At 46.7% G+C, this 13,564-nt stretch overlaps 1 protein-coding gene across 1 annotated transcript in view; it reads left to right on the top strand.

The window, feature by feature from the left end:
• Nucleotides 1-410: 410 nt before the first annotated feature.
• Nucleotides 411-13,564, top strand: part of PTPRR (protein tyrosine phosphatase receptor type R) — a 419,872-nt gene continuing 406,718 nt past the window's right edge. The window contains exons 1-2 of the mRNA XM_069764605.1: nt 411-554; nt 691-961. Of these exons, the coding sequence (XP_069620706.1) occupies nt 904-961 (58 nt within the window). The 5' untranslated portion in view covers nt 411-554; nt 691-903. The remainder of the gene's footprint in view (nt 555-690; nt 962-13,564) is intronic.

The following is a 13,564-nucleotide window of genomic DNA, read 5'->3' on the forward strand; positions in this document are numbered from 1 at the left end:
GCGTTGTTTGAGCCGCACAAAGGGTGCAGCGGATGCAGATTTTCATCGCATCCGCTGCCCCATTGGGAGGTGCGGGGAGGTGGGAGAGGAGTTCGGAAAAAGCGGTCCATCAGCAGCAAAAAACGTTACATGTAGCGTTTTTTTGCTCCCGACGGTCCGCCAAAGCACGACACATTCGTTGCACGACAGATGCGACGTGTGGCAATCCGTCAATACAAGTCTATGGGGAAAAAACGCATCCTGCAAGAACTTTTGCAGGATGCGTTTTTTCTGCAAAACGACGCATTGTGACGGATTACAGTTAACGCTAGTGTGAAAGTAGCCTAATATGCTCGAGTTGCTCGGCTGCATGACTCGCGCTGTTCGACAGCTGCAACACATGCAGGGATTGCAGGCGGGCACGGGGAATCAGAGTATTCGTGCACGCTGAAGTCACTCGTTAGCACCCGGGCATGCGCCAGTAACACCTTATCCCAGCACATTCGCTCATCTCTAGTTACTACATCTACTGTTGGTTGCCCAGGAGGACTGAAGGAGTTAAGGAGAGAGCACAGGTACTGCTTGCTGCACTTAGTTAGGGAGTGCTGGTTTCCTCTAGTCGTATAGCAGGGGGAATGGAATGCGGGCTGTGCTGGGTGCCCGGGGCTCCTGGCAGGGCAGGAGAGGGTTAATGCTGCTCTTTCCCTGCAGGAGGAATACGCTGAGAGCAGCTCTGTGGTGAGGAGAAGCTTCCTCGGCTCTGCTGCCTGTGAGTGGTCGCTGGGGCACACGTGGTAGTGCAGGCAGAGAGCAGCTGCCCGGAGCCTGGCACACTGCTGAGCAGTGCCCGGAGCACGGACGGTGCCATACCTACAGCTCCAGCGCCCTGCAAGATGCCGCTGTGAGGGTGCAGCCAGCGTCACCATGCCGAGGAGCGGCCGCCACTGCCCCGTCATCTGCCTCCTGCTCGTCACAGCCGCCGGTAAGGAGCCTGCAGAGCCATGGAGGTGATGAGGGCAGCATGGCAGGATGGCATATCATCACCGACATGTGTACAGAGGCGGGCATCTACCTGATGGGGGTTATAGTCATATAACTACCTATGGGTCCTGCTGTGTGTGGTGCCGGGCTGAGCTTCAGCACCAGGGACAGCACCTACTGCAGCCACACACTGCTGCCCTGCGCCCTGCATACACATATCTATGGATGTATATACAGCCAGTGCCTGGTTATAGTCTATAGGTAAACTACACACTGCGGCCCTGCGCCCTGCATACACATATCTATGGATGTATATACACCCAGTGCCTGGTTATAGTCTATAGGTAAACTACACACTGCTGCCCTGCGCCCTGCATACACGTATCTATGGATGTATATACACCCAGTGCCTGGTTATAGTCTATAGGTAAACTACACACTGCTGCCCTGTGCCCTGCATACACGTATCTATGGATGTATATACACCCAGTGCCTGGTTATAGTCTATAGGTAAACTATACACTGCTGCCCTGTGCCCTGCATACACGTATCTATGGATGTATATACACCCAGTGCCTGGTTATAGTCTAAAGGTAAACTATACACTGCTGCCCTGTGCCCTGCATACACGTATCTATGGATGTATATACACCCAGTGCCTGGTTATAGTCTAAAGGTAAACTATACACTGCTGCCCTGCACCCTGCATACACGTATCTATGGATGTATATACACCCAGTGCCTGGTTATAGTCTATAGGTAAACTACACACTGCTGCCCTGCACCCTGCATACACGTATCTATGGATGTATATACACCCAGTGCCTGGTTATAGTCTATAGGTAAACTACACACTGCTGCCCTGCACCCTGCATACACGTATCTATGGATGTATATACACCCAGTGCCTGGTTATAGTCTATAGGTAAACTACACACTGCTGCCCTGCACCCTGCATACACGTATCTATGGATGTATTCACAGCCAGTGCCTGGTTATAGTCTATAGGTAAACTACACACTGCTGCCCTGCACCCTGCATACACGTATCTATGGATGTATATACACCCAGTGCCTGGTTATAGTCTATAGGTAAACTATACACTGCTGCCCTGCACCCTGCATACACGTATCTATGGATGTATATACACCCAGTGCCTGGTTATAGTCTATAGGTAAACTACACACTGCTGCCCTGCACCCTGCATACACGTATCTATGGATGTATATACACCCAGTGCCTGGTTATAGTCTATAGGTAAACTATACACTGCTGCCCTGCACCCTGCATACACGTATCTATGGATGTATATACACCCAGTGCCTGGTTATAGTCTATAAGTAAAATACACACTGCTGCCCTGCACCCTGCATACATGTATCTATGGATGTATATACACCCAGTGCCTGGTTATAGTCTATAGGTAAACTACACACTGCTGCCCTGCACCCTGCATACACGTATCTATGGATGTATATACACCCAGTGCCTGGTTATAGTCTATAGGTAAACTATACACTGCTGCCCTGCACCCTGCATACACGTATCTATGGATGTATATACACCCAGTGCCTGGTTATAGTCTAAAGGTAAACTACACACTGCTGCCCTGCACCCTGCATACACGTATCTATGGATGTATTCACAGCCAGTGCCTGGTTATAGTCTATAGGTAAACTACACACTGCTGCCCTGCACCCTGCATACACGTATCTATGGATGTATTCACAGCCAGTGCCTGGTTATAGTCTATAGGTAAACTACACACTGCTGCCCTGCACCCTGCATACACGTATCTATGGATGTATATACACCCAGTGCCTGGTTATAGTCTATAGGTAAACTACACACTACTGCCCTGCACCCTGCATACACGTATCTATGGATGTATATACACCCAGTGCCTGGTTATAGTCTATAGGTAAACTACACACTGCTGCCCTGCACCCTGCATACACGTATCTATGGATGTATATACACCCAGTGCCTGGTTATAGTCTAAAGGTAAACTATACACTGCTGCCCTGCACCCTGCATACACATATCTATGGATGTATATACACCCAGTGCCTGGTTATAGTCTACAGGTAAACTACACACTGCTGCCCTGCACCCTGCATACACGTATCTATGGATGTATATACACCCAGTGCCTGGTTATAGTCTATAGGTAAACTATACACTGCTGCCCTGCGCCCTGCATACACGTATCTATGGATGTATATACACCCAGTGCCTGGTTATAGTCTAAAGGTAAACTATACACTGCTGCCCTGCGCCCTGCATACACGTATCTATGGATGTATATACACCCAGTGCCTGGTTATAGTCTATAGGTAAACTACACACTGCTGCCCTGCACCCTGCATACACGTATCTATGGATGTATATACACCCAGTGCCTGGTTATAGTCTATAGGTAAACTACACACTGCTGCCCTGCACTCTGCATACACGTATCTATGGATGTATTCACAGCCAGTGCCTGGTTATAGTCTATAGGTAAACTATACACTGCTGCCCTGCGCCCTGCATACACGTATCTATGGATGTATATACACCCAGTGCCTGGTTATAGTCTATAGGTAAACTATACACTGCTGCCCTGCACCCTGCATACACGTATCTATGGATGTATTCACAGCCAGTGCCTGGTTATAGTCTATAGGTAAACTACACACTGCTGCCCTGCGCCCTGCATGCAAGTATCTATGTATGTATATACACCCAGTGCCTGGTTATAGTCTATAGGTATACTACACACTGCTGCCCTGTGCCCTGCATACACGTATCTATGGATGTATATACACCCAGTGCCTGGTTATAGTCTATAGGTAAACTACACACTGCTGCCCTGCGCCCTGCATACACATATCTATGGATGTATATACACCCAGTGCCTGGTTATAGTCTATAGGTAAACTACACACTGCTGCCCTGTGCCCTGCATACACGTATCTATGGATGTATATACACCCAGTGCCTGGTTATAGTCTATAGGTAAACTACACACTGCTGCCCTGCACCCTGCATACACGTATCTATGGATGTATATACACCCAGTGCCTGGTTATAGTCTAAAGGTAAACTATACACTGCTGCCCTGCACCCTGCATACACGTATCTATGGATGTATATACACCCAGTGCCTGGTTATAGTCTATAGGTAAACTACACACTGCTGCCCTGCACCCTGCATGCAAGTATCTATGGATGTATATACACCCAGTGCCTGGTTATAGCCTATAGGTAAACTACACACTGCTGCCCTGCGCCCTGCATACACGTATCTATGGATGTATATACACCCAGTGCCTGGTTATAGTCTATAGGTAAACTACACACTGCTGCCCTGCGCCCTGCTTGCAAGTATCTATGGATGTATATACACCCAGTGCCTGGTTATAGTCTATAGGTATACTACACACTGCTGCCCTGCGCCCTGCATACACGTATCTATGGATGTATATACACCCAGTGCCTGGTTATAGTCTATAGGTAAACTACACACTGCTGCCCTGCACCCTGCATACACGTATCTATGGATGTATATACACCCAGTGCCTGGTTATAGTCTATAGGTAAACTATACACTGCTGCCCTGCACCCTGCATACACGTATCTATGGATGTATATACACCCAATGCCTGGTTATAGTCTAAAGGTAAACTACACACTGCTGCCCTGCACCCTGCATACACGTATCTATGGATGTATTCACAGCCAGTGTCTGGTTATAGTCTATAGGTAAACTACACACTGCTGCCCTGCACCCTGCATACACGTATCTATGGATGTATATACACCCAGTGCCTGGTTATAGTCTATAGGTAAACTACACACTACTGCCCTGCACCCTGCATACACGTATCTATGGATGTATATACACCCAGTGCCTGGTTATAGTCTATAGGTAAACTACACACTGCTGCCCTGCACCCTGCATACACGTATCTATGGATGTATATACACCCAGTGCCTGGTTATAGTCTAAAGGTAAACTATACACTGCTGCCCTGCACCCTGCATACACATATCTATGGATGTATATACACCCAGTGCCTGGTTATAGTCTATAGGTAAACTACACACTGCTGCCCTGCACCCTGCATACACGTATCTATGGATGTATATACACCCAGTGCCTGGTTATAGTCTATAGGTAAACTATACACTGCTGCCCTGCGCCCTGCATACACGTATCTATGGATGTATATACACCCAGTGCCTGGTTATAGTCTAAAGGTAAACTATACACTGCTGCCCTGCGCCCTGCATACACGTATCTATGGATGTATATACACCCAGTGCCTGGTTATAGTCTATAGGTAAACTACACACTGCTGCCCTGCACCCTGCATACACGTATCTATGGATGTATATACACCCAGTGCCTGGTTATAGTCTATAGGTAAACTACACACTGCTGCCCTGCACTCTGCATACACGTATCTATGGATGTATTCACAGCCAGTGCCTGGTTATAGTCTATAGGTAAACTATACACTGCTGCCCTGCACCCTGCATACACGTATCTATGGATGTATATACACCCAGTGCCTGGTTATAGTCTATAGGTAAACTATACACTGCTGCCCTGCACCCTGCATACACGTATCTATGGATGTATTCACAGCCAGTGCCTGGTTATAGTCTATAGGTAAACTACACACTGCTGCCCTGCGCCCTGCATGCAAGTATCTATGGATGTATATACACCCAGTGCCTGGTTATAGTCTATAGGTATACTACACACTGCTGCCCTGTGCCCTGCATACACGTATCTATGGATGTATATACACCCAGTGCCTGGTTATAGTCTATAGGTAAACTACACACTGCTGCCCTGCGCCCTGCATGCAAGTATCTATGGATGTATATACACCCAGTGCCTGGTTATAGTCTATAGGTAAACTACACACTGCTGCCCTGCACCCTGCATACACGTATCTATGGATGTATATACACCCAGTGCCTGGTTATAGTCTAAAGGTAAACTATACACTGCTGCCCTGCACCCTGCATACACGTATCTATGGATGTATATACACCCAGTGCCTGGTTATAGTCTATAGGTAAACTACACACTGCTGCCCTGCGCCCTGCATGCAAGTATCTATGGATGTATATACACCCAGTGCCTGGTTATAGTCTATAGGTAAACTACACACTGCTGCCCTGCACCCTGCATACACGTATCTATGGATGTATTCACAGCCAGTGCCTGGTTATAGTCTATAGGTAAACTACACACTGCTGCCCTGCACCCTGCATACACGTATCTATGGATGTATATACACCCAGTGCCTGGTTATAGTCTATAGGTAAACTACACACTGCTGCCCTGCACCCTGCATACACGTATCTATGGATGTATATACACCCAGTGCCTGGTTATAGTCTATAGGTAAACTATACACTGCTGCCCTGCACCCTGCATACACGTATCTATGGATGTATATACACCCAGTGCCTGGTTATAGTCTATAGGTAAACTACACACTGCTGCCCTGCACCCTGCATACACGTATCTATGGATGTATATACACCCAGTGCCTGGTTATAGTCTATAGGTAAACTATACACTGCTGCCCTGCACCCTGCATACACGTATCTATGGATGTATATACACCCAGTGCCTGGTTATAGTCTATAAGTAAAATACACACTGCTGCCCTGCACCCTGCATACATGTATCTATGGATGTATATACACCCAGTGCCTGGTTATAGTCTATAGGTAAACTACACACTGCTGCCCTGCACCCTGCATACACGTATCTATGGATGTATATACACCCAGTGCCTGGTTATAGTCTATAGGTAAACTATACACTGCTGCCCTGCACCCTGCATACACGTATCTATGGATGTATATACACCCAGTGCCTGGTTATAGTCTAAAGGTAAACTACACACTGCTGCCCTGCACCCTGCATACACGTATCTATGGATGTATTCACAGCCAGTGCCTGGTTATAGTCTATAGGTAAACTACACACTGCTGCCCTGCACCCTGCATACACGTATCTATGGATGTATTCACAGCCAGTGCCTGGTTATAGTCTATAGGTAAACTACACACTGCTGCCCTGCACCCTGCATACACGTATCTATGGATGTATATACACCCAGTGCCTGGTTATAGTCTATAGGTAAACTACACACTGCTGCCCTGCACCCTGCATACACGTATCTATGGATGTATATACACCCAGTGCCTGGTTATAGTCTAAAGGTAAACTATACACTGCTGCCCTGCACCCTGCATACACATATCTATGGATGTATATACACCCAGTGCCTGGTTATAGTCTATAGGTAAACTACACACTGCTGCCCTGCACCCTGCATACACGTATCTATGGATGTATATACACCCAGTGCCTGGTTATAGTCTATAGGTAAACTATACACTGCTGCCCTGCGCCCTGCATACACGTATCTATGGATGTATATACACCCAGTGCCTGGTTATAGTCTAAAGGTAAACTATACACTGCTGCCCTGCGCCCTGCATACACGTATCTATGGATGTATATACACCCAGTGCCTGGTTATAGTCTATAGGTAAACTACACACTGCTGCCCTGCACCCTGCATACACGTATCTATGGATGTATATACACCCAGTGCCTGGTTATAGTCTATAGGTAAACTACACACTGCTGCCCTGCACTCTGCATACACGTATCTATGGATGTATTCACAGCCAGTGCCTGGTTATAGTCTATAGGTAAACTATACACTGCTGCCCTGCACCCTGCATACACGTATCTATGGATGTATTCACAGCCAGTGCCTGGTTATAGTCTATAGGTAAACTACACACTGCTGCCCTGCGCCCTGCATGCAAGTATCTATGGATGTATATACACCCAGTGCCTGGTTATAGTCTATAGGTATACTACACACTGCTGCCCTGTGCCCTGCATACACGTATCTATGGATGTATATACACCCAGTGCCTGGTTATAGTCTATAGGTAAACTACACACTGCTGCCCTGCGCCCTGCATACACATATCTATGGATGTATATACACCCAGTGCCTGGTTATAGTCTATAGGTAAACTACACACTGCTGCCCTGTGCCCTGCATACACGTATCTATGGATGTATATACACCCAGTGCCTGGTTATAGTCTATAGGTAAACTACACACTGCTGCCCTGCACCCTGCATACACGTATCTATGGATGTATATACACCCAGTGCCTGGTTATAGTCTAAAGGTAAACTATACACTGCTGCCCTGCACCCTGCATACACGTATCTATGGATGTATATACACCCAGTGCCTGGTTATAGTCTATAGGTAAACTACACACTGCTGCCCTGCACCCTGCATGCAAGTATCTATGGATGTATATACACCCAGTGCCTGGTTATAGCCTATAGGTAAACTACACACTGCTGCCCTGCGCCCTGCATACACGTATCTATGGATGTATATACACCCAGTGCCTGGTTATAGTCTATAGGTAAACTACACACTGCTGCCCTGCGCCCTGCTTGCAAGTATCTATGGATGTATATACACCCAGTGCCTGGTTATAGTCTATAGGTAAACTACACACTGCTGCCCTGCACCCTGCATACACGTATCTATGGATGTATATACACCCAGTGCCTGGTTATAGTCTATAGGTAAACTATACACTGCTGCCCTGCACCCTGCATACACGTATCTATGGATGTATATACACCCAATGCCTGGTTATAGTCTAAAGGTAAACTACACACTGCTGCCCTGCACCCTGCATACACGTATCTATGGATGTATTCACAGCCAGTGTCTGGTTATAGTCTATAGGTAAACTACACACTGCTGCCCTGCACCCTGCATACACGTATCTATGGATGTATATACACCCAGTGCCTGGTTATAGTCTATAGGTAAACTACACACTACTGCCCTGCACCCTGCATACACGTATCTATGGATGTATATACACCCAGTGCCTGGTTATAGTCTATAGGTAAACTACACACTGCTGCCCTGCACCCTGCATACACGTATCTATGGATGTATATACACCCAGTGCCTGGTTATAGTCTAAAGGTAAACTATACACTGCTGCCCTGCACCCTGCATACACATATCTATGGATGTATATACACCCAGTGCCTGGTTATAGTCTATAGGTAAACTACACACTGCTGCCCTGCACCCTGCATACACGTATCTATGGATGTATATACACCCAGTGCCTGGTTATAGTCTATAGGTAAACTATACACTGCTGCCCTGCGCCCTGCATACACGTATCTATGGATGTATATACACCCAGTGCCTGGTTATAGTCTAAAGGTAAACTATACACTGCTGCCCTGCGCCCTGCATACACGTATCTATGGATGTATATACACCCAGTGCCTGGTTATAGTCTATAGGTAAACTACACACTGCTGCCCTGCACCCTGCATACACGTATCTATGGATGTATATACACCCAGTGCCTGGTTATAGTCTATAGGTAAACTACACACTGCTGCCCTGCACTCTGCATACACGTATCTATGGATGTATTCACAGCCAGTGCCTGGTTATAGTCTATAGGTAAACTATACACTGCTGCCCTGCACCCTGCATACACGTATCTATGGATGTATATACACCCAGTGCCTGGTTATAGTCTATAGGTAAACTATACACTGCTGCCCTGCACCCTGCATACACGTATCTATGGATGTATTCACAGCCAGTGCCTGGTTATAGTCTATAGGTAAACTACACACTGCTGCCCTGCGCCCTGCATGCAAGTATCTATGGATGTATATACACCCAGTGCCTGGTTATAGTCTATAGGTATACTACACACTGCTGCCCTGTGCCCTGCATACACGTATCTATGGATGTATATACACCCAGTGCCTGGTTATAGTCTATAGGTAAACTACACACTGCTGCCCTGCGCCCTGCATGCAAGTATCTATGGATGTATATACACCCAGTGCCTGGTTATAGTCTATAGGTAAACTACACACTGCTGCCCTGCACCCTGCATACACGTATCTATGGATGTATATACACCCAGTGCCTGGTTATAGTCTAAAGGTAAACTATACACTGCTGCCCTGCACCCTGCATACACGTATCTATGGATGTATATACACCCAGTGCCTGGTTATAGTCTATAGGTAAACTACACACTGCTGCCCTGCGCCCTGCATGCAAGTATCTATGGATGTATATACACCCAGTGCCTGGTTATAGTCTATAGGTAAACTACACACTGCTGCCCTGCACCCTGCATACACGTATCTATGGATGTATTCACAGCCAGTGCCTGGTTATAGTCTATAGGTAAACTACACACTGCTGCCCTGCACCCTGCATACACGTATCTATGGATGTATATACACCCAGTGCCTGGTTATAGTCTATAGGTAAACTACACACTACTGCCCTGCACCCTGCATACACGTATCTATGGATGTATATACACCCAGTGCCTGGTTATAGTCTATAGGTAAACTACACACTGCTGCCCTGCACCCTGCATACACGTATCTATGGATGTATATACACCCAGTGCCTGGTTATAGTCTATAGGTAAACTACACACTGCTGCCCTGCACCCTGCATACACGTATCTATGGATGTATATACACCCAGTGCCTGGTTATAGTCTAAAGGTAAACTATACACTGCTGCCCTGCACCCTGCATACACGTATCTATGGATGTATATACACCCAGTGCCTGGTTATAGTCTATAGGTAAACTACACACTGCTGCCCTGCACCCTGCATACACGTATCTATGGATGTATATACACCCAGTGCCTGGTTATAGTCTATAGGTAAACTACACACTGCTGCCCTGCGCCCTGCATACACGTATCTATGGATGTATTCACAGCCAGTGCCTGGTTATAGTCTATAGGTAAACTACACACTGCTGCCCTGCACCCTGCATACACGTATCTATGGATGTATATACACCCAGTGCCTGGTTATAGTCTATAGGTAAACTACACACTGCTGCCCTGCACCCTGCATACACGTATCTATGGATGTATATACACCCAGTGCCTGGTTATAGTCTATAGGTAAACTACACACTGCTGCCCTGCACTCTGCATACACGTATCTATGGATGTATTCACAGCCAGTGCCTGGTTATAGTCTATAGGTAAACTATACACTGCTGCCCTGCACCCTGCATACACGTATCTATGGATGTATTCACAGCCAGTGCCTGGTTATAGTCTATAGGTAAACTACACACTGCTGCCCTGCGCCCTGCATGCAAGTATCTATGGATGTATATACACCCAGTGCCTGGTTATAGTCTATAGGTATACTACACACTGCTGCCCTGCACCCTGCATACACGTATCTATGGATGTATATACACCCAGTGCCTGGTTATAGTCTATAGGTAAACTACACACTGCTGCCCTGCACCCTGCATACACGTATCTATGGATGTATATACACCCAGTGCCTGGTTATAGTCTAAAGGTAAACTATACACTGCTGCCCTGCACCCTGCATACACGTATCTATGGATGTATATACACCCAGTGCCTGGTTATAGTCTATAGGTAAACTACACACTGCTGCCCTGCACCCTGCATACACGTATCTATGGATGTATATACACCCAGTGCCTGGTTATAGTCTATAGGTAAACTACAAACTGCTGCCCTGCACCCTGCATACACGTATCTATGGATGTATTCACAGCCAGTGCCTGGTTATAGTCTATAGGTAAACTATACACTGCTGCCCTGCACCCTGCATGCAAGTATCTATGGATGTATATACACCCAGTGCCTGGTTATAGTCTATAGGTAAACTACACACTGCTGCCCTGCACCCTGCATACACGTATCTATGGATGTATATACACCCAGTGCCTGGTTATAGTCTATAGGTAAACTATACACTGCTGCCCTGCACCCTGCATACACGTATCTATGGATGTATATACACCCAGTGCCTGGTTATAGTCTATAGGTAAACTACACACTGCTGCCCTGCACCCTGCATACACGTATCTATGGATGTATATACACCCAGTGCCTGGTTATAGTCTATAGGTAAACTACACACTGCTGCCCTGCGCCCTGCATACACGTATCTATGGATGTATATACACCCAGTGCCTGGTTATAGTCTATAGGTAAACTATACACTGCTGCCCTGCGCCCTGCATACACGTATCTATGGATGTATTCACAGCCAGTGCCTGGTTATAGTCTATAGGTAAACTACACACTGCTGCCCTGCACCCTGCATACACGTATCTATGGATGTATATACACCCAGTGCCTGGTTATAGTCTATAGGTAAACTACACACTACTGCCCTGCACCCTGCATACACGTATCTATGGATGTATATACACCCAGTGCCTGGTTATAGTCTAAAGGTAAACTATACACTGCTGCCCTGCACCCTGCATACACGTATTTATGGATGTATATACACCCAGTGCCTGGTTATAGTCTATAGGTAAACTACACACTACTGCCCTGCACCCTGCATACACGTATCTATGGATGTATATACACCCAGTGCCTGGTTATAGTCTATAGGTAAACTACACACTGCTGCCCTGCACCCTGCATACACGTATCTATGGATGTATTCACAGCCAGTGCCTGGTTATAGTCTATAGGTAAACTACACACTGCTGCCCTGCGCCCTGTATGCAAGTATCTATGTAAAGGTGAATATGACACAAAAACATGGTAATATAATAATTGAAAATCAATCACTAAATATCAAATCATATACCATGCTAGAAACAATAGGACAATAGAGCCTATCATCAATTACTACATAGAGAACAAAAAGAAAGATGATCAAAAGGCCAAAATATGAAAAAATGCCAAACTTTATTAAATAACAACCATATAAAAGCATATGATCACAGTGTAAAATACAGGGAAAGCACACCCACCCATAAGATACCATCATACATAAAACGCACACCCACAGGATATATATGACAACACACGATCATATATTGGGACAATGTAGGCACCCAGACTAACCAAATAGAACTAATACAGATCTATAATGACCCCTAGCCCAATCACTGCCCACGGGGAAACCTCGCTTAGTCATATGGAATTTACATCTGCACAACAGACCTCATATCCAGTATATCCTACTACCCAAAGTATCCCCATGCCCCCATAGTCTGTAGCATACACGGCTCCAAAGCCCTATAGTACCTAAATGATATCTGCATAATCACCTGCTCCAGACGGTGGGGGGAGTGTTGTCAGTCCTGCGGTAGCGCGTCCGCCCCGACGCGCGTTTCGGTCACCTTTATCAAGGGGCCGCACATGCACACACATCCCTAATCTTCCTGTTATATAGTCACCGGCCGCCGCATGAGACGCGCGACCGGATGTGACGTCCACACCCCCCTGGATGTGACGCGTACTGTTGCCCAGTCAACGGGCGACGCTGGCCGGCATCGGCGTCACATGAGAGGCGGGGCCGGGGCGGGCCCAGCACTCATGTAGAGACGCCGAAAGCAGGCAAGCGCAGCGGTGAATGGACACAGCACGCGTCAGGGGGAGGACTTAAGATAAGCCACTTACGCCCAGATACAACACGTAAACATATGAATACCCTA

This window comes from Ranitomeya imitator, chromosome 4, assembly GCF_032444005.1.
Source record: "Ranitomeya imitator isolate aRanImi1 chromosome 4, aRanImi1.pri, whole genome shotgun sequence".
In the NCBI taxonomy this organism is placed as follows: Eukaryota; Metazoa; Chordata; class Amphibia; order Anura; family Dendrobatidae; genus Ranitomeya; species Ranitomeya imitator.